Source organism: Vipera ursinii (assembly GCF_947247035.1).
Source record: "Vipera ursinii genome assembly, chromosome: 1".
Taxonomy (NCBI): Eukaryota; Metazoa; Chordata; class Lepidosauria; order Squamata; family Viperidae; genus Vipera; species Vipera ursinii.
Window position 1 is genome coordinate 17,341,499 of NC_139512.1, and position 20,156 is coordinate 17,361,654.

At 51.7% G+C, this 20,156-nt stretch overlaps 1 protein-coding gene across 1 annotated transcript; it reads right to left on the reverse strand.

The window, feature by feature from the left end:
- Positions 1–16,537: 16,537 nt before the first annotated feature.
- On the reverse strand, positions 16,538–20,023 carry SLC39A3 (solute carrier family 39 member 3). The gene is made up of 2 exons (XM_083348945.1): positions 19,742–20,023; positions 16,538–18,844 (listed from the first exon to the last, which is right to left on the reverse strand). Exons 1-2 carry the CDS (start codon positions 19,946–19,948, stop codon positions 18,107–18,109), a joined length of 945 nt encoding a protein of 314 aa, XP_083205071.1. The 5' UTR covers positions 19,949–20,023; the 3' UTR covers positions 16,538–18,106.
- Between the last annotated feature and the right edge of the window lie 133 nt (positions 20,024–20,156).

Below are 20,156 nucleotides of genomic sequence, written 5' to 3' on the forward strand. Positions count from 1 at the left end.
TGTACAAGCAAACAAAGTTGCAATCAGAAGCCAACACGGGTTTGTCAAAAACAGATCATGCCAAACCAATCTTATTTCTTGACAAACCAATTCTTATTTCTAGAGCCTTGGTGGAGCAGTGGGCTAATGCCTCCTTAAGTAACACCAGCTGCCTGCAATTAGTGCAGGTTCGCATCCCACCAGGCTCAAGGTTGACTCAGCCTTCCATCCTTCCCAGGTAGATAAAATGAGGACCCAGATTGTTGGGGGCAATTAAGCTGACTTTGTAATAATGCCGCTTGGGGTGTGTGTGTGTGAAAGCCCTAATAAGCAGGCATATACATAGAGTGAAGGCTACTGCTAAGCTTGTAAGCCGCCCTGAGTCTTCGGAGAAGGGCAGGATATAAATGGAATTTTTTTATTTTTTTATTTTTATTACAATTTTATTTTATTTTTATTTTTATTACAATTAAAATAAAAAATAAAATAAAATAAAATGACTAAATCAGTGGATCAGCAGAGTGCTGTGGACATACCAGTAGTATACTCCGATTTCAATAAGGCATTTGACATAGACTGCAACCTTCTTCTTGGTAAACTAAAACATGGTATAGACAGCATCACCACTAGATGGATCTGTAGCTGACTGGCCAACCACGCTCAAAGTTTGGTCCTCAAAGGAGGGGAGTAAGCAGTGGGGTGCCGCAGGATTCCATTTTAGGTCCAGACCCTTCAGTATCTCCATAAATGAATTAGATAAGGGAATAGAAGGGGAATTCATCACATCTGCAGACAATGCCAAGCTGGCAGGAATAGCCAACACCCTGGATCAGGGGTAGGCAACCTCGGCTCTTTTATGACTCATGGACTTCAACTCCCAGAATTCCTGAGCTAGCTATGCTGGCTCAGGAATTCTGGGAGTTGAAGTCCATGAGTCATAAAAGAGCCGAGGTTGCCTACCCCTGCCCTGGATGATAGGCTGAAGATCCAGAAGGATCTCAACAGACCTGAACAACGGCCCCTATTTTTTAAAAAATGGAAATCAGTAGTAAGAAAAGTAAGGTTTAACACATAGGCAAGAAAAACCAAACATAGAGGTATAGAGTAGGTAACATCTGGGTCAACAGCAGGAACTGTGGAAGGAATTCTGGAGTCCTACTGGGCAATCACTTAAATACAAGCAACCAGAAAAGCCAATTCAATACTTGGGTACATTAATAGATAGACAGAATCAAGATCACGTGAGCTATTAGTATCACTTTTATCATATCTTGGTAACATCACACTTATTGCATCCAGTTTTGGCTACCGCAACATAAAAAAGACATTGAGTCTCCCCTCTTGGAAGTGGCCAATGCCCAGGCAGCTCTTCCCTGGGGGGAGGCTTCTGGGACAGGCAAACCGAGCAGGATGCCAGGAGAGCTGGAAAGATTTGACGCCAATCTCTCCATGTTTGGTTTCACCCCCAACCCAATGAGCAGGGAGACCCACTTCCTTCACCGGGTGGGCACAGATCTTGACCCTCCTCCTTTTCTCACCCCTGCCCCCCCACCCTGTCTCTTTGACTGATGGCCAGAGCACTCCCCCGGGGTCTCAGTGAAAAGGGCTTCCTTCCATTGCCCACTTTACACCTCCCCCCCTCACTGACTTGTCTGCAGCTCCACCCCCCACCTGGGGATGAGATCCACTGTCTTGTGCCTGGAGGGGATCCTGGCTTCTCCCAGTTGCCCCTGGAGAGCAGAACCTGGAGAATTCCTCCCCCTTCCTCCCCACCCAGGAGCAGAGCCAGGCAGGCAGCTCCATTATGGAGCCCTGAGGAAGTTCCCTGGCAGGATGATGGGTCCAGGGCAGGCAGGCTGCCTGCTGACCAGCCCCAGCACAGGGGGCAGGTGGAGGGACTGGGGAGAGGGCTTGTGCTGCCACCACGTGGCTGTTTTGGAGAAATTACAATGTGGGCAGTCAGACCCTCCTACCTTATGATGTATTGCCTCTTCCCTCCCCTTTCTGGGATGGACTTCCTCCTCTTTTGTCTCTGGAGAGAATCCCATCCTCCATTATTATTCAGCTAACATATGACAACAGCAGATGTGCAGTCGCTGGAAATATTACCATTTTCTGACCTTGGAGATACCTTGGAAATATCTTGGAAATGCTGTACAAACATCATCTTAATCTACATGCAATAAAGGTATTTCTATATGATAAAAGGTGTTTTCCATGAGTTCAACTATCTGAATAGAGCTGTTAATGCTAAGGAAATCTGCTTATCTAGACCATAGAGGTCTTATCAAGAGATTAATTAATACACAATGGCTTGGATTCAGAATAGTCAGAAAATGGTATTAAATTCCTCTTATCTGCATATTTCTGCAATCAAGCTTAGGCAGGAAATGTTATTGGAATTCCTTATATCTGCAATCTAAAGCATGCCTGTTTTTCTACAATCAAGTTTAAAACAGTTAGAAAATGTAATTTGAATTCCTTCTGTCTGTTTCTAAAGTGTGCATGATTCTCTGCAACTAAAGCTCAGTCAAAAAGTGCTTCTATAAACTTGCATGCCTACAATAAAAAGGAAAATGAGTAATTTGTTGTTCTCCAGCTGATTCTGCAAAGAGCAGAGCCCTGTTGTCAGGATTCTGTTCGTGTGGATTGATGTTTCTTCCTGTTTTCCTGAGGAGACCACTCAAAAGGCTTGTTAAAATTTTACTGCCTCCTTGCTTGAAATGCAATGAATGTCTCCTCAGATCTGCCTCCAACGTTTCTAATTACAAAGAGAGACTGTGTTTGTAAGCTTGAGTTTGTGAAATCAAGATGCAACATTAGAATTTCCTGTCTGTTTTCTCCCCAAAAAAATTTGCCTCTCACCTAAATTGTCTGAGAAAGTTCAGAGATTTACTGTTGCAAACAATTTGTTTCAGAGCTGAATCTTTACTCAAAGAGGAAAAAAGTTTTTTTTAGCTTGCTAACTCTTTGTTTTAAAGACTGATGAGAGAAACCATAAGGAGCAATAAAGCAATTAGTTGCCTTAGTAACCAGCTCTTGGTTGCTGCTCAAAGAGACCCCCACCCTTGGAATCCAGGAGACAAAAGGCCAGCTTGGTTTTATGCTAAGGCAGGCAGCAACCCCTGGTGGCCAAACTGAAACGCTTAAATTGTCTGCAAATTTGGAATGCATGTGAAAGAGAGACAGACTTTGATTCACACTTATGGCAAGCTATGCAAGCATTTATATGAATAAACAAGTGATTTATTGTACTCTAGCTATAAACTAGGAACAAAGAGCAAATTAACCTTCGTCAGACACAGTTTGCAGTCTATGGTTGGTACTCTTAATATGGACAGGAAGTCCCTCGAGAGTTTCAGACTGGCTCACGACTAGTGGTCATAAGAAGGAACAATTGCCTCATTTTGTGTCCAAATTCAAGCTAGAGACAATAACAGGCTTGCATCCAAACAGCGACCTCTAGTGGTCAAGGGGTGAACTTCATTGAAGTACTCACCTACACAAGCAGCATTCCAGTGGCTGCTCAGCAAGTAAAAGGCTTGTCCTCAAGCACGTTTAGAGTGCCCCCTAGTGGTCAAATGGCAAACTTTCCTGAAGTCCCTAACCATGCAGAAGGTGCCCCAAGTGGCCAAAAGGCAAACTTCCCCAAAGTCTCTGACCACACAGAAGGCGCCTCCTGGTGGTCAAAGAGCGAAGTTCACCAAATTTAGTCAAAAATACCTAGGAAGTTTTCTGTACATGTCCTAGCCATGGCAGAGTGTCCCATTGATTCAGAAGAGCTGGTTCAACCAGACAATCCTGATTTGCACCAAGAAGTTGTAAGACCCAAGCGTACAATAAAACCAACCCAGAAACTCAGAAAAAATTATGAGGTAACTAAGAATGAACTTTCCAATGAATTGTCAGTTATGGGACAGAACTGCACACGCTATGACAATTTTGCTGAGCCTTAATGATAATCCTGCTGCATTAAGAGACTCTATAGATCACCTATCTGCAGCTTACGAATATTACCTACGGCAGTATGCAAAATACATAGGTTTTTTGTATGACTCTAACATAGATGATTCCTCAGCAGAAATAACCAAAATTGAGGATCTGAACCAGCAAAGAGATCTCCTAGTGCAAGATGCAAAGAATAAGGCAAAAATCCGTATTGCAGACCTGCAAGACACCAGATCTCATAGGTCTACATCAAGTCTACATCGCTCCAGGGCTTCAACGATACATGACAAGCTACTAGAGGCTCGTGCGCTTGTAGAAGAAAAGGACACGCTTGCAACTTTTGCCAAGAAGGAAGCTGAAATAGAAGCCCAGATAAAGGCCTGCCAAGCACAGGAGACCCATCAAGCAGAGAAGGAAGCCCAGAGAAAGACCTGCCAAGCAGAGGAGAAAGCCCGTCAAGCAAAGGAGGAAGCCCAAATGAAAATTCTGCAAATAGATAAGGAACGAGCAGCTGCCCTGGCAAAACTGAAGGTCTATGAACAGGCAGCGAAGGAAAGCATCGAGGTAGATTGTTCCATCCCAATAGAAGTGGACGATCCGATGGAACGCACCAGTCAATACGTCTTAAAGCATAATGTTTGCAACGATGCAGAGCCGTCTTCCACACTGCCTACAAACATCACAGAGACCCCAGAACTGCAAAGGCCTATACTCCTTCAGCACCACAACACAAGTGCATCCTCTGCACTTCCCACTCACCACCCAGAGACCATAGAACTGGAAGGGCCTACACCTCTTCAACAACACAGCACAGGTGCGTCAGCTGTGCTTCCTATGAACAGCATAGAAGTCCCGCGCCTTCCAAAGCCTACACCTCCTCCACGCCTGCCAAGGCCTACACATTCTCCACGCCTGCCAAGGCCTATACCATGGGTCGGCAACCTGAAAAAGGAAAAGAGCCACTGGGAACCGGTTCCATCACACACACACAAAAAGTGGGAGCCGCGTGCATGGGTCCATGCACACGCATGTGCAAAAAATGTTTTCTTGTGCATGTGCGGAGGCGCGTGGTTGCCATTTTTTAATGTATGATGGAACCGTTTGCGTGACGGCAACAGCCCGTTTGCAGAGCTGGTTTGGAGAGGTGCGTGCGCACCTCCGCTCGTTCGGAGAGCTGCGCACGCACCTCTCGGAACGGGCAGCAGCGCCGTTTGTTGGGAAAGCTGCCGCGGCCCGTTTGCAGAGCTGCCACCTTCGGCAGCCTGCAAACGGGCCACCGCAGCTTTCCCAACAAGCGCCGCCGCTGCCCGTTCGAGCGGAGGTGCGCGTGCACCTCTCTGAATGGGCAGTGGCGCCGCTTGTTGGGAAAGCTGCCACGGTGCGTTTGCAGGCTGCCGCCTTCCTCTGAAGGCAGCAGCTGTTGAAAAGGGCCGCGGCAGCTTTCCCAACGAGCGGCGCCACTGCCTGTTCGGGCGGAGGTGCGCGCACACCTCTCCAAAGGTTTGGAGAGGTGCGCGCGCACCTCCACCCATTCGGAGAGGTGTGTGTGCACCTCTCCTAACGGGCGGTGCCACGCTCCATTTGGAGAGGTGCACGCACACCACTGCCCGTTCGAAGAGGTGCGCGCGCACTGGGCGGCTGGGAGCCGCAGGAGATGGCTCAAAGAGCTGCATGCGGCTCCGGAGCCACGGGTTGCCGACCCGTGGCCTATACCTTTTCCACGCCCACACCTGCCAAGGCCAGCACTTCTTCAATGCCCAGAAGCAGGTGTGTTAACACTTCAAACTGCACCACCTCTTGCCAACGACGACGTAACTTACAGCAATGATCAACGATTGAATCGACAACCAGCACAAATTTTAGAGACTACACCACAGCTGAACGCTTGTGCAACATCATTTCATCCTGGTATGCCTCACCCTAATTCACCAGAGAATTCTCCCACCCAAGGAGTCCTACAAGTTCCTTGGGCACCAAAGGAGAGAGAGATCAAACCATTCTGACTACTCCAGACATACGACTCATCGAGAGCTCCTCACCAATAGCCTCTCAAGATCTGACGACACTCCAGAAAACTACAGATCCTGGAAAGCAACCTTCAAAGCTGTTGTTGATGATCTCAACCTTACCGCCAGAGAAGAACTTGATTTACTCATAAAGGATCTGTAGATCGTGTTAAAAGACTGAGATCAGTGCATGCTAACTCACCAGACACAGGTCTCGCTGAAGCATGGGCACGGCTTGAACAAGCTTTCGGAAGCCCAGAAACATTAGTGAAATCTCTATTCAAAAAACTACAAAACTTTCCAAAGTTAGGCAACAATGACAATCACAAGCTCCAAGAACTAAGTGATCTCCTTAGGGAGATAGAATTGGCAAAGGCAAACCCACGCCTATCTGGTCTAAACTACTTGGACACCGCCCATGGTGTCAATCCAGTGGTGGCAAAACTGCCATACGACTTGCAACAGGAATGGAAAGAGCAAGGTGCAGACTACAAAGAATGTTGTTGTTGTTAGTTGCAAAGTCGTGTCCGACCCATCGCGACCCTATGGACAATGTTCCTCCAGGCCTTCCTGTCCTCTACCATCTTCTGGAGTCCATTTAAGCTCACGCCTACTGCTTCAGTGACTCCATCCAGCCACCTCATTCTCTGTCGTCCCCTTCTTCTATTGCCCTCAACCTTTCCCAGCATGAGGCTCTTCTCCAGTGAGTCCTTCCTTCTCATTAGGTGGCCAAAGTATTTGAGTTTTAGCTTCAGGATCTGGCCTTCTAAAGAGCAGTCAGGGTTGATCTCCTCTAGGACTGACCGGTTTGATCGCCTTGCAGTCCAAGGGACTCGCAGGAGTCTTCTCCAGCACCATAGTTCAAAGGCTTCAATTCTTTGGCGCTCAGCCTTTCTTATGGTCCAACTATCACTGCCATACATTGCAACTGGGAAGACCAGAGCCTTGACTATACACAGTTTTGTTGACAGGGTGACGTCTCTGCTTTTTAGTGTGCTGTCTAGATTTGCCATGGCTTTCCTCCCCAGGAGCAAGCGTCTTTTAATTTCTTGGCTACAGTCCCCATCTGCGGTGATCTTGGAGCCCAGGAAAATAAAATCTGTCACTACCTCCATTTCTTCCCCATCTATTTGCCAGGAATTGAGAGGGCCGGATGCCATGATCTTGGTTTTCTTAATGTTTAGTTTCAACCCAAGTTTTGCACTCTCCTTCTTCACTCGCAACAAGAGGCTCTTTAGTTCCTCTTCACTTTCTGCCATTAGAGTGGTATTATCTGCATATCTTAGGTTGTTGATGTTTCTTCTGGCAATCTTAATTCCAACTTTTGATTCATCTAGCCCTGCCTTTCTCATGATGTGCTCTGCATATAAGTTAAATAGGCAAGGCGACAGTATACAGCCTTGCCGGACTCCTTTCCCAATTTTGAACCAATCAGTGGTTCCGTGTCCAGTTCTCACTGTTGCTTCTTGGCCTGCATATAGATTTCTCAAGAGACAAATAAGATGGTCTGGTATGCACATCTCTTTAAGGACTTGCCAGAGTTTGTGATGATCCACACAATCAAAGGCTTTAGCATAGTCAATGAAGCAGAAGTAGATGTTTTTCTGGAACTCTCTAGCTTTCTCCATGATCCAGCGTATGTTAGCAATTTGATCTCTAGTTCCTCTGCCTGTTCGAAATCCTGCCTGTACTTCTGGTAGTTCTCGATCCACATACTGCAACAGATCCCTGGTCAAACCCAAATTCTTTGATATCTTTGGCATAGAAGGACATGCAACACCATACACGCTCAACACCTGTTCTGGTCGGGTGGAGACTTCTGGCAGAAGAGCTGAAGGGTTCATGATCTCTCATATCAAAGCAATTAAGGGCATACCATTACCATCATTGGTTGAGTGTGATCAAATACCAGACAACACGGAAGAGATTCCCACCCCAGAAGCTGCGTATCACCATCCCCACTTAAGGCACCTGGCTACGGAGATTCCACCAATGGACATGAGTGCTGACATCTTACTCCTGCTGGGAAGGGACATTTTCAGAGTTCATAGAATACGCCAGCAGTGCGAAGGACCTGACGATGCCCCATATGCACAAAGACTTGACCTAGGATGGGTAATAGTGGGAGATGTATGCTTAAATAGGATGCGCACACCGTCTGAGATCAACTCCTTTAAAACTAACATTTTAAGCAATGGGCATGCATCTCACTTCAGACAATGTCCTCACCACTATTATTTTATTTATTTTATTTTATTACATTTATATACCGCCCTTTCCCTGAGGACTCAGGGCGGTTTACAGGGAGTTAAAAAACCAGCAATACAAAAGTTAAAACCAATTTAAAAAAGATTAAACTAACCCTGTGCAATTAAAACCCCGATTAAAATAAATTACTCCTCAGCCTGGGCCCGAGAGCTCGAAGAGCCAGGTCTTCAGGCCCCGGCGGAATGACCGGAGGTCGGGGGCAGTCCTCAGCTCCACTGGCAGCTGGTTCCAGAGGGCAGGCGCCCCCACTGAGAAGGCCCTATCCCTGGGTGTCACCCACCGGCAATCTCTTACTGGTGGGACCCTGAGCAGACCCTCCCTGTGGGAGCGCACTGGGCGAAGGGCATTTGATGCCGGCAGCAGGTGTTTCCTCAAATACCCCGGACCCAGGCCATGTAGGGCTTTATAGGTGATAACCAGCACCTTGAATTTCACCCGGAGGGCAACCGGAAGCCAATGCAGCTCGCGGAGTAGAGGTGTTACATGGGAGTATCGGGAGACCCCCATTACAACTCGCGCGGCCGCATTCTGCACCAGTTGAAGCCTCCGAGTGGTCTTCAAGGGCAGCCCCATGTAGAGAGCGTTACAGTAGTCCAAACGGGTCACAAGCGCATGAGTAACTGTGCGTAGGGCGTCTCGGTCCAGATAGGGACGCAACTGGCGCACCAGGCGAACCTGTGCAAAAGCCCCCCTGGTCACGGCTCCTATGTGGTCTTCAAAACTGAGTCGTGAATCCAGGAGGACGCCCAAGTTGCGAGCCCTATCAACGGGGGGTAACACCTCACCCCCCATCGTTAGAGGTGGAATAGTCTGGTTAGCCCGAGATGCCGATATGCACAGCCACTCAGTCTTGGCGGGATTGAGACGAAGCCTGTTTCTCCCCATCCAGACCTGAACCGCCTCCAGGCACCGGGACATCACGGCGAGGGCATCACTGGGTTGGTTCGGGTTGGAAAGAAAAAGTTGGGTATCATCAGCGTACTGATGATACCCAACCACGAAACCATGAATGATCTCGCCCAGCGGCTTCATATAGATGTTGAACAGGAGAGGCGAGAGAACCGACCCTTGAGGGACTCCACAAATGAGAGGCCTCGGGGCGGATCTCTGCCCTCCCGTCAACACCGACTGCGAGCGGCCCTGGAGGTAGGAGGAGAACCACCGTAAAATGGTGCCTCCCACTCCCAACCCCCTCAGACGCCGCAGCAGGATACCATGGTCGATGGTATCGAAAGCCGCTGAGAGATCTAATAGGACCAGGACAGAGGAGCAACCCCTGTCCCTTGCCCTCCAGGGATCATTCACCAGTGCGACCAATGCCGTCTCCGTGCTGTGTCCGGGTCTGAAACCCGATTGGTACGGGTCCAGATAATCAGTTTCCTCCAGGAACAGAGGAAGCTGATGCGCCACCACACTCTCAACAACCTTCGCCAAAAAGCGAAGGTTGGAGACTGGACGATAGTTATTTAAAACAGCCGGGTCCAAAGCAGGCTTCTTGAGGAGGGGTCTCACCACCGCCTCCTTCAAGGCGGCAGGGAAGACACCCTCCTTCAAAGAAGCAGTTATTACTGCATGGAACCAGCCTCGTGTTCCCTCCCGAGCCACATAAGCTAGCCAGGAGGGGCACGGATCCAACAAACAGGTGGTGGTGCTCAGTCTCCCCATGATCCTGTCCACATCATCAGGGGAAACAGGGTCGAACTCAGTCCAGATAACGTGCTCAAGACCGCCCAATTCCTCCACATTAGACTCTGCCCAGTCAGAGTCCAGACCGGTCCGGATCTGAGCGATTTTGTCCGTCAGATGATGACTAAACTCCTCGGCTCGTCCCTGCAAGGGATCCTCTCTCACCTCCTGGTTAAGGAGGGAGCGAGTCACCCTAAACAGGGCGGCCGGGCGATTATCTGCGGACGCGATAAGGGTGGCAAAGTAGTTAGACTTCGCCGTCTTTATCGCCGCAAGATAAGACCTTATAAAGGTTCTTAACTGCAATCGGTCGGATTCGGATCGGCTGGACCTCCAACCGCTCTCTAGACCTCGTCTCCGACGCTTCATCTCCCGGAGCTCCACAGAGAACCATGGGGCCCAACGGGATCTGCGCCGGGTCAGAGGTCGCATGGGTACAACGCAGTCAAGTGCCCTGGCGGCAGCCGTTTCCCAGGCCTCCACCAGAGCATCGACTGGGCTGTGGGTAAGGGTGATAGGTATAGGCCCAAGCGCCCTCTGGAACCGATCCGGGTCCATTAGGCGCCTGGGGCGGAACCACCTGGTCGGTTCCGCCGCCCAGTGGCGGGGGGTGGCATAACGGAAAACCAGCCTCAGGAGGTAGTGATCTGACCATGACAGAGGGGTGATGGACGGGGAACCCCCTCCCAGATCATCCAACCATTGTCCAGATAGGAACACCAGGTCGAGAGTATGATCCCCCACATGAGTCGGGCCCTCAATAACTTGGGTCAGGCCCATGGCCGTCATGGAGGCCATGAACTCCCGAGCTAACTCCGACGACCCTCCCAGTGACAGCAGGTTGAAGTCACCCAGGACTTTAAGCCTGGGGAATTCCACTGCCAACCCTGAGAGTGTCGAGCAGCTCGGGCAGGGCTGTTGCCACACAGCCGGGCGCCAGGTATGTAAGCAACAAGCCCAACTGAGCCCGAGGACCACATCTCAAGAGGAGGGATTCACTCCCGGCCATCTGGACAATGGTGGCCTCCCGGGGACACAAAGTCTCCCGAATAACCACAGCCACCCCGCCACCCCTGCCCTGAGCCCGTGGCTGGTGCAGCACCCGGAAACCTGGAGGGCATAACTCGGTGAGAGGCACCCCTCCCTCCGAACCCAACCAAGTTTCCGTGATGCACGCTAGATCCGCACATTCCTCCTCGATCAGATCGGAGATAGCGGGGACGCGATCCCGGGTGTTGATATGGCACTATCTAGACTCAAATCACTACAACGAACATTAAAGAACAGGTCTGAAATGAAGGACCATTTCATTGCCTTTATGAAAAAGATCTTCGACAACGACCATGCTGAACCAGCCCCACCACTTCAAGAACACGATGAGTGCTGGTACTTGCCTTTCTTTGGCATGTATCACCTACGCAAGCCAAAGCAAATCAGGGTAGTGTTTGATTCCAGCACCAAGCATCAAGGTGTGTCCCTGAATGACGCTCTTCTCACTGGTCCAAACTTAACCAACAACCTTGTAGGTGTACTCATGAGGTTCAGAAAAGAAGCCGTCACCATAACCGCTGACATTGAGCAAATGTTTCACTGCTTTAAAGTAAGAGAAGACCATAGGAACTTCTTGAGGTTTCTGTGCCACCGTGATAACAACATGGACAATGAAGTCACCGAATACCGCATGAAAGTACATGTCTTTGGAAACAGTCCCTCACCTGCTGTTGCAACATATGGTGTGCAAAGGACTGCTCTTGAAGGTGAAAAGGACTATGGTACAGATGCTCAACATTTTGTCGAGAGGGACTTCTATGTGGACGATGGTCTCAAATCCTTACCCAGAGACAAAGAAGCCATAGACCTGCTCCAAAGGACACAAAGTATGCTCTCTGAAGCTAATCTTAGACTCCACAAATTTGCCTCAAACAGTGCAGCAGTTATGAAAGCCCTTCAGCCCAGTGATTATGCCAAAGGATTTAAAGACCTTAATCTGGGAGTGGACATGCCCCCTGAACAGAGAAGTTTGGGCCTACGGTGGAACCTATCTAAAGACACCTTTGGTTTTCATGTCAGCTCTATTGATAAACCATTCACCAAATGTGGTGTTTTGTCAGTAGTGAATAGCCTATATGATCCAATCGGCTTTGTGGCTCCCATTACCATACAAGGTAAATCCTTACTACGACAGCTTTCAGAGTCTACTAAAGACTGGAACGCACCACTACCAAGAGACAAGCTTCCGAAATGGGAGTCCTGGAAACAATCTCTACATGCCTTGGATGGAATTCACATACCACGCTGCTACACTCCAGTCTCCCTTACAGCAAGCCAGACCAGGGAAATTCACATTTTCTCTGACGCATCCACTGAGGCCATAGCAACTGCTGCCTACCTCAAGGTAAAGGATTTTACAAACCTCACCCACGTAGGGTTTTTGTTTGGCAAAGCCAAGTTGGCACCAAAGCCTGAGCATACAATCCCTAGGCTTGAACTTTGCGGGGCTGTACTGGCTGTAGAGATTGTAGACTTTATATTGCGTGAGCTGGACATTCACATACATGACATTAAATTTTACACAGACAGCAAGGTTTGTCTTGGGTTACATATACAATCAGACAAAACGCTTTTATGTCTACATCAGCAATTGCGTAGAAAGGATCAGGAAATCCTCAAAGCGAGAACAATGGCACTACATTCCATCAGAACTCAATCCTGCAGATCATGCTACAAGGCCATTATCGGCACGTGCCTTTGCAAGTTCTTCTTGGTTAACAAGTCCTAAGTTCCTGCTTGATCATACGGAAGGAAACACAGTTGAGGCCTTCGATCTTCAAGATCCTGACAACGATCCAGAGATTCATTCTGAAGTCAATACTCTTCTCACCATATCTGAGCAGAGAACCATCATAGACTGTCAACGCTTTGAACCGTTCTCCAAGTGGACAAGGCTTGTATGCACCATCGCAAGGTTAGTTCACGTTGCACAATGTTACCACACCAAGCCTAAGGACACTGAATGTCAAGGCTGGCACTTGTGTAAAAAAAACCTATCAGCTAAAGACATTGCTAGAAGTGAGCTGATCATTATACGCAGTGTACAACAGAATGTTTTTAGCACAGAAATCAAATGCATTCATGACAACCAGTACATTCCAAAAAACAGTCCAATCGCCAACCTGAACCCATTTATAGACAATCACTGCATGCTAAGGGTTGGTGGACATTTAAATAAGGCCAAATTGGGAGACCGAGAACAGCATCCTCTCATTATACCTGGTCGCCATCATCTCTCCACCTTGCTCATACGCTACCACCATGAAGAGGTTAAGCACCAAGGCAGACATTTCACAGAAGGTGCCATAAGAGCGGCAGGCCTCTGGATTGTGGGAGCAAAAAGACAGATTACAGCTGTACTCCACAGCTGTGTTCAATGCCGAAAATTAAGAGGAAAGCATCAACAACAACAAATGTCAGATTTGCCAGCCGACAAACTAAGCACTGACCCACCATTCACTCATGTTGGTATGGATGTTTTTGGCCCATGGTCGGTAACAGCGCGTAGAACACGTGGTGGCCAAGCACATAACAAACGTTGGGCAGTGCTGTTCACTTGTATGAGTGTGCGTGCAGTACACATTGAGGTTTTAGAATCCATGGATACTTCAGGTTTTATTAATGCTCTAAGGCGATTTCTTGCCATAAGAGGACCTGTAAAGTTATTAAGGTCTGACTGTGGAACTAACTTCATTGGAGCCTGCAGAGAATTAGAAATCAATTCTAAGTCAGTCCAGGACTTTTTAGCTGAAAAGGGCTGTACTTGGATCTTCAATCCTCCACACTCTTCCCACGTGGGCGGCTCATGGGAGAGAATGATAGGAATTACACGTAGGATATTGGACTCTATGTTAATGGACTTGAACTCCTCAAGGCTCACTCATGAGGTCTTAACCACCTTATTAGCAGAAGTGTCTGCTATAATCAACTCAAGGCCACTAGTTCCAGTGTCTATAGATCCAGACTTCCCAACCATCCTCACTCCAGCTACTCTTCTCACTCAAAAGCTCGGATCTGTTCCTGTTCCACCTGGAGATTTCGGAACAGGAACTCTGTATCATGATCAATTGAGGAGAGTACAATACCTCACCAACTGCTTTTGGAATCGATGGAAAATGGAATATCTTTCTCTTTTGCAAAGTCGCAGTAAATGGAAAAATCAGTAACCCAATCTCCAAGTTGGACACCTTGTTCTGCTCAAGGACCAACAAGTTCAAAGAATTGAGTGGCCCATGGGACTTATCGAGAAGGCCATTCTTAGTGATGATGGGAAGGTACGTAAGGTGGAAATAAGGGTTGCAAAGCAAGGCATCATAAAAACCTTCATCAGGCCCATCACAGAACTTGTCCTGCTTTTGCCTCTTGAAGACTGAACTCATTGCTTTCCCTGTTGAATCCTGACTTCAAGAAGAAAAGTGCCTTCAACTTGATCCAGACTATTGAGGCCTGAAAAGGAAATTGTTATTACTGCAATATATATGCACATTCTTTTATATCTTTCAGGTCTTGAACACAAGCAAAACCTCAGCCTGAAATGGCAGTTTTTATTATTGCAATATGTATGCATGTTATTTCTTATATTTCTCAGGTTTATACCTCATATATCTCATGCTGATTTTTATCTTTCAGGTTTTTTGCCTTATATGTATGCATTTTTATTTTATATTTCTCAAGTTTTATGTCTATCTCAGGTTTATTACCTATATCTCTCAGGTGTTTTATGACAACTAGCAAATTACAAACATGTATTTGCATTTGTATAACTACCATTATATCATTTTATATAGTGGTATTATGTAATACCAGACGGGGAGTGTGCTGCCACCACGTGGCTGTTTTGGGGAAATTACAATGTGGGCAGTCAGACCCTCCTACCTTATGATGTATTTCCTCTTCCCTCCCCTTTCTGGGATGGACTTCCTCCTCCTTTGTCTCTGGAGAGAATCCCATCCTTCATTATTATTCAGCTAACATGTGACAACAGCAGATGTGCAGTTGCTGGGAATATTACCATTTTTTGACCTTGAAGATACCTTGGAAATATCTTGGAAATGCTGTACAAACGTCATCTTAATCTACATGCAATAAAGGTATTTCTATATGATAAAAGGTGTTTTCCACAAGTTCAACTATCTGAAGAGAGCTGTTAATGTTAAGGAAATCTGCTTATCTAGACCATAGAGGTCTTATCAAGAGATTAATACACAATGGCTTGGATTCAGAATAGGGCTGCATTGTCAGGAATTGGGGAGCTCCCTTGTGCTACGGTGGTGGTGGTGGTGGTAGCAACAGCCCACCCCACCCCCCAGCTGACTTGTGTCAGCTCTCATCTACTGCTGGAGGAGAGAAACTGGACAACAGAAGCCCAGGGAAAAGGGCTGGTTAATGGGGCCCACAGAATTGAGCTGCCCTTCCCTTCCGTCCCTGACTCCCTGCAGCACCTTAAACTGTGCCCAGAAGCCAAAGGGCAACCGGTGCAGCGCTTGATGCAAAGGTGTTCCTGAGCACTTCACAGCTGGAGCCCATCTCTACCTGCACTGCAGATTCCAGACTGGCTACACCTTCCAAGTGGTCTTCAAGGCAGCCCCAAATACAACACCTGCAGTGGTCAAGTTGCAAGCTGAGTATTTTCTGATTGTGTGGAGGGCCTCCTGAGCCAGAAAGTGGCACAGCTGGCATATATGTTGGAGCTGTGCAAAGACCTTGCTGACCGCAGCTGCCACCAACAACCCCCAAATCAGGGCACAGCCTCGAATGGGGAAGTGCTACCATAGCTGGGACGCCGGTGCTAACCCTGGTCCAGAGGGCGCTTGGCTTTCTCCCTCACAGGGGTCTCCTGGCCCCCCCCCCGGGTTGTCCAAAACCCCTTTTGCTGCAGGCTCAAGGGCGGGTAGGCCTCTGGCAGAGACAGGAAGAGACTCAGATCAGGTCGGGCCAGCTAAGGCAGGGGAAGGGAAGGGAGGCCTCTGCAAGGAAACTCCACCATAGGCCCACACTACTCGGGGCCTCTTCAAGGAGGAGAGGTCAGCCAGGCCCTTGTCTACAGAATGCCCCCTCACTCCAAGCCTCGCCAGTTGCCAAGCGCAGAGGGCTGAATCCTCTCCCAACGCATCACACAGCCCAGGGAGACACTGGAAGAGACCCTGAAGCCTGGACATGGCCATTCAAAAAGGCCAGCAAAAGGCAGAGGGGCAGGAGGTGGGGGGGACACAGGAAGCAGCTCCCCAGAGAGAGCAAAGCTGCAAAGGGTGGCAATGCCAGGCAGGGAATTGAGCCCCCCTAAGTCTGGGCAGGGCTAGCCCACAGCTCCCTCCAGGAAGTGGGGAGGAGCAGGACCTCCACCTTAAGAATGAGGGACGAGGCAGGAAGCCCATCCAGGAGTCAGGAAGTGGAGGGCCAGGAAAGCAAGAGCCGCAGAGCAGCAAACTAGGCTGTTTCTCTCTGCCCGTCCCTCACAATCCATCGTCCACGTCTGGCCACCTCCTGCCCAGGCGAGAGGCTTCTTGTGAGGCTCCAGATGGCCTTTTGTCCACAGAAAAGGAGGGCAGTGGCTCCCCCAAAGTGGCTTGGTTTGCCTACAAATAGACGGAGTCACAAAAGGGGCAATAAAGGAGATTTATTTCAGCCCACAAAGGCTGGCCATCTTAGCACAATGGAGATTAATGTAAGGATAACAAAACAACCCACCGAGATGGTGGGTCTGATCCTGTCCCAGAGCAGAAATGCAATAAATAATGCGTGCACACACACAAGCCCACAGGCAGGACACACACACACACACATACACTGCCAGCTTCGAAGGCCCGAGGAAGACTTGCCAGCAGCCAGGTGATGCCACATGTGGGGAGGAATATCACCACTTGTTCCCAGCCAGCCAGTGGTGCTATTTTGGGTACCAGCTGCCTCCCCCCCCCCCCCGCAACTGCATCCTCTCAGCCAAATGATTGGCAGGAGAGTGGTGGGTGGTCTTCCATCACCCCCTCCCCCCATGCACATACAAGCTCCTGGTGCCAGGACCCTCTGTCTGGTGGGGCAGAAGGTCCAGCTCTGCTTTGCCTCGGTCAGGATGGGACCCGCTCTCTGGAGCCCAAGGGGAAGGGAGGGAGGCCCATCCTTGGGGTGACAATGGCTGGGGTGGGGCGTGAGAGGCAGTCCCTGAGCGGAGCCCCCGCAGGCAGGCGTCAGGAGTGCCTCTTCGCTGCGGAAGCAGGAGGGGCAGGCCAGGCACCCGTTCGGCCTTGCCTTGACAAAGAAGGCAACAGGGCCAACTTTCTGCCAGCAGAAGCTGCCACCCTGCCTGGCCTCGGCTGTCTGCCCGCACAGGAGACGGGCCCATCGAGGCAGGTGGTTCTTGTGGGCTCTGCTGCTGATGGGCCTGGGGCAGGGAGCAGCCACTCTGCCGGCAGGCGTTTCAGCCCTGCCACATCCCGAGGACCCCAAAGCTGCCCGGATGCACCTGGAAGTCTTCGCTCCTCAAGCAGCTTGCTCAGACCCGGCCCAGCGGAGGAGACTCTCTCAATCTCACCTTCACACGCAGCATCAGAGGAGGAGCTTCCGAGTCGCATAAAGGAAAAGTTCCTGGGGTGGATTAGCAGACGCCTGGCCTCTGGGCCGTCCCGGAGCCGAGGGCCTCCTTGGAAGAGCCGAGAGTAACGCTGAAGGGCAGGGCCTCTGCTTGGACACCTGGCCTGGGGGGCGGCAAGACGCACAGCCCCCTTCTGGATTCCCAGGGTTGGTCCAAACCAAAATCTCAAGAAAATCCCCCCACGGGGCGGCCGAAGCCTGGACATCTCCAAGTGCAAAATAACCTCCGGGCGGGAGGAGAGCAACTTTTAGGAAGCAAACCGGCAGCGCCTCCCCAAAGCAGAGCCAAGGCAGAGGCTTCCCCGAGAGGGATGTGGGGTGGGGGCCAGGAGACCTGCCCTATCCTCAGAGCCTCCCCCCAATCCACCGCTTGTGCCTGAGGGCAAGGTGGCTCCGCTCAGTGCGATGCTGGCTTGTCTTCCGTCTCTTGGGGGCTACCGCCTTCGCCCCCTAGACCCCCTCTTCCGCCCAGGAGTGTGGTGAGATGGGCGGGGAAGAGCCCGGCCCTCAGCGCAGTGGGCCTCCGGGTGCCACCGCCGCCTGGCTCTCCTCCTGCCCTGCGTGGGAGGGTCCCGGCCCATCCCTCACCACTTGAAGAAGACCAGCCCTGCCAGGAGCGCATAACCCAGGACCAGGAAGAGCACTTTGAGCAGGCGGTCGCTCTTGTCCTCCAGCTCCTTGGCCAGGATCTCAAAGAAGGTGACGAAGAGGAAGGTGCCCCCAGCCACTCCCTGCAGGATCACCGAGGCCACGCTGCTGGCCACGTTTTGGGCGCTCTCAATGCCCATGCCGATGCCGATGCCCATGGGGATCATCAGGCTGACAGCGGCAGCCAGCTTGGACGCCTCCTTGATCCTCAGCCCAGTTTTGGCCATGTTGACTCCCAGGGCCACGGCCACGAGCGTCTCGTGGATGGCCACCCCCAGGAAGAGGCTCAGGACCCTGTCGCCCTCCTCCTGCAGGCCCAGGGCCAGGCCCTCAAAAATGGAGTGGGCAGACAGCGCAAAGACCAGGCTGAAGAGCCGCAGGGGGCTGGAGCGCGAGAGCTCGCAGATGGGCAGCCCGTGGCTGTGCCGGCCGCGGTGGTCAGGCTGCTGGCCGTGGCCCCAGGAAGGCTCGATGAAGGGGCTCTCGTACTCGGAGTCGCTGCCCATGTCGGAGCCGGCATTGAAGGTCTCCAGGTCAATGAAGGAGGGCTTCTCCTTCCGGAAGGTCAAGACCACCTGCTCCACAAAGACGGTCAGGAAGAAGCCCACCATCATGATGGTCTCGGCCAGAGGGTAATCTGTGGTCACATTCCCAAGTTTCAAAACCTCCTGGAGCTGCAAGACAGAAGGAGCCGAGGATCCGAACTCTGCTCACCTGGCGAGACCTCCACAGCCCTCTTGGGGGGGGAGGGGTACGTGTGCGGGGGTGCCTGCATCCAGAACTGCTCCTGACCCCTCCCTCTCCACGCTTTGGGCTCTGCAGAAACCTTAAGGAGGGCGGGAGCACAGGAGGCCAACGGCCACTAAAAATGGCGTGCTTGGGAAACACAAAGAGTTGAAAGGGGTGGGTATGGGGAGCAGAAGGTGGGTGCTCGTAAAAGTCCCCCCAATTCATTCTCTACAAGGCTGAAGAAGGGGTCTGTTCACCTGGCTCTGATCTTAACCTGCTGGGATGTCCTGGTTGAAGGGGGAAACTCGGGGAGGGGGGGAGCCGGGTTGCAGGCCCCCAAGGGCCGACACAACGGAGGGGAGAAGCGCAGCGGGGGGGGGCACCAAGCGGAGAGGAGGGATCTCCTCGGGATCCCCGGAGCCAGGAACCCTTTGAAGGGAGCCTGGGGGGTTTCCCAGAACCGACGCCGGGGAGTCCCAACTGCGGCGAGGCGAGCGGAGGGGGGGCGTCCCCCGAGTACGAAGGGGGAGCGCGGGGGGGGGAGGAGGAGGAGGGAAGCCCCCAAAGGACGGGGGGGGGACCCGAGGAGCCCAACAGGCCCAGGCTGCCGGTGGGGTCCCGAGCCAGGCCGACCCGGGAGGGGAGACGCCCCCGGGGACGCTATCTGGGGGGCTGCGGGCGATGCCGGGCCACCCGCGGGCCAAGCCCGGCACAGCCGACGGGAGCGGAGCCGAGGCGCCCCCGCCTCCCTCCCTCCCTCCCTCCCCTGCCGGTGGGGGGAGGGGAAAGGCCAAGCGGGGGGGGGCGGAGGACCCCCCTCCCACCCCCTCCCCGGGCCCTACCTTCTCGCGCACGGCGGGGAGCAGCGCGTTGAAGCAGGTGGCCAGGAAGACGCCGCCGCCCAGGGCGTTGCAGAGGCCGAGGGCCCGCCGGGACCGCCGCGCCCGCTCGGGGTCCCCCTCCAGCACCTTCACCGGCAACAGGGCGCCCGCCAGCATCAGCACCAGCGCGCCCACCAGGCACAGCGCCTTCGCCGCCGCCGCCTCCATGGGGAAGGGAGGGAGGGAGGGAGGGAGGGCGGGCGAGGCCCCCCCAGGAGGCTCTGCCAAGGGGGTCGCGGGACGCCCCCCCGCCCGCCGACTCAGACCGGGCCCCGCCCACGGTGCGCGCCGGAAGAGGCTCCCGGGCGGAACTCGGGCCCCGCGCGGAGGTTCCGGGGGCCTCTCCCTCCCTCCCCCCCACCCCCCCCCCCCCGGG

What these genes read in the sequence shown, in the direction of transcription:
- SLC39A3 (XM_083348945.1), bottom strand. Translation starts at nt 19,948, where the DNA reads ATGGAGGCGGCGGCGGCGAAGGCGCTGTGCCTGGTGGGCGCGCTGGTG. An exon ending in TCCCCGCCGTGCGCGAGAAG is followed by an intron (nt 18,845 to 19,741) that starts GTAGGGCCCGGG and finishes TCTGTCTTGCAG; the next exon opens with CTCCAGGAGGTTTTGAAACT.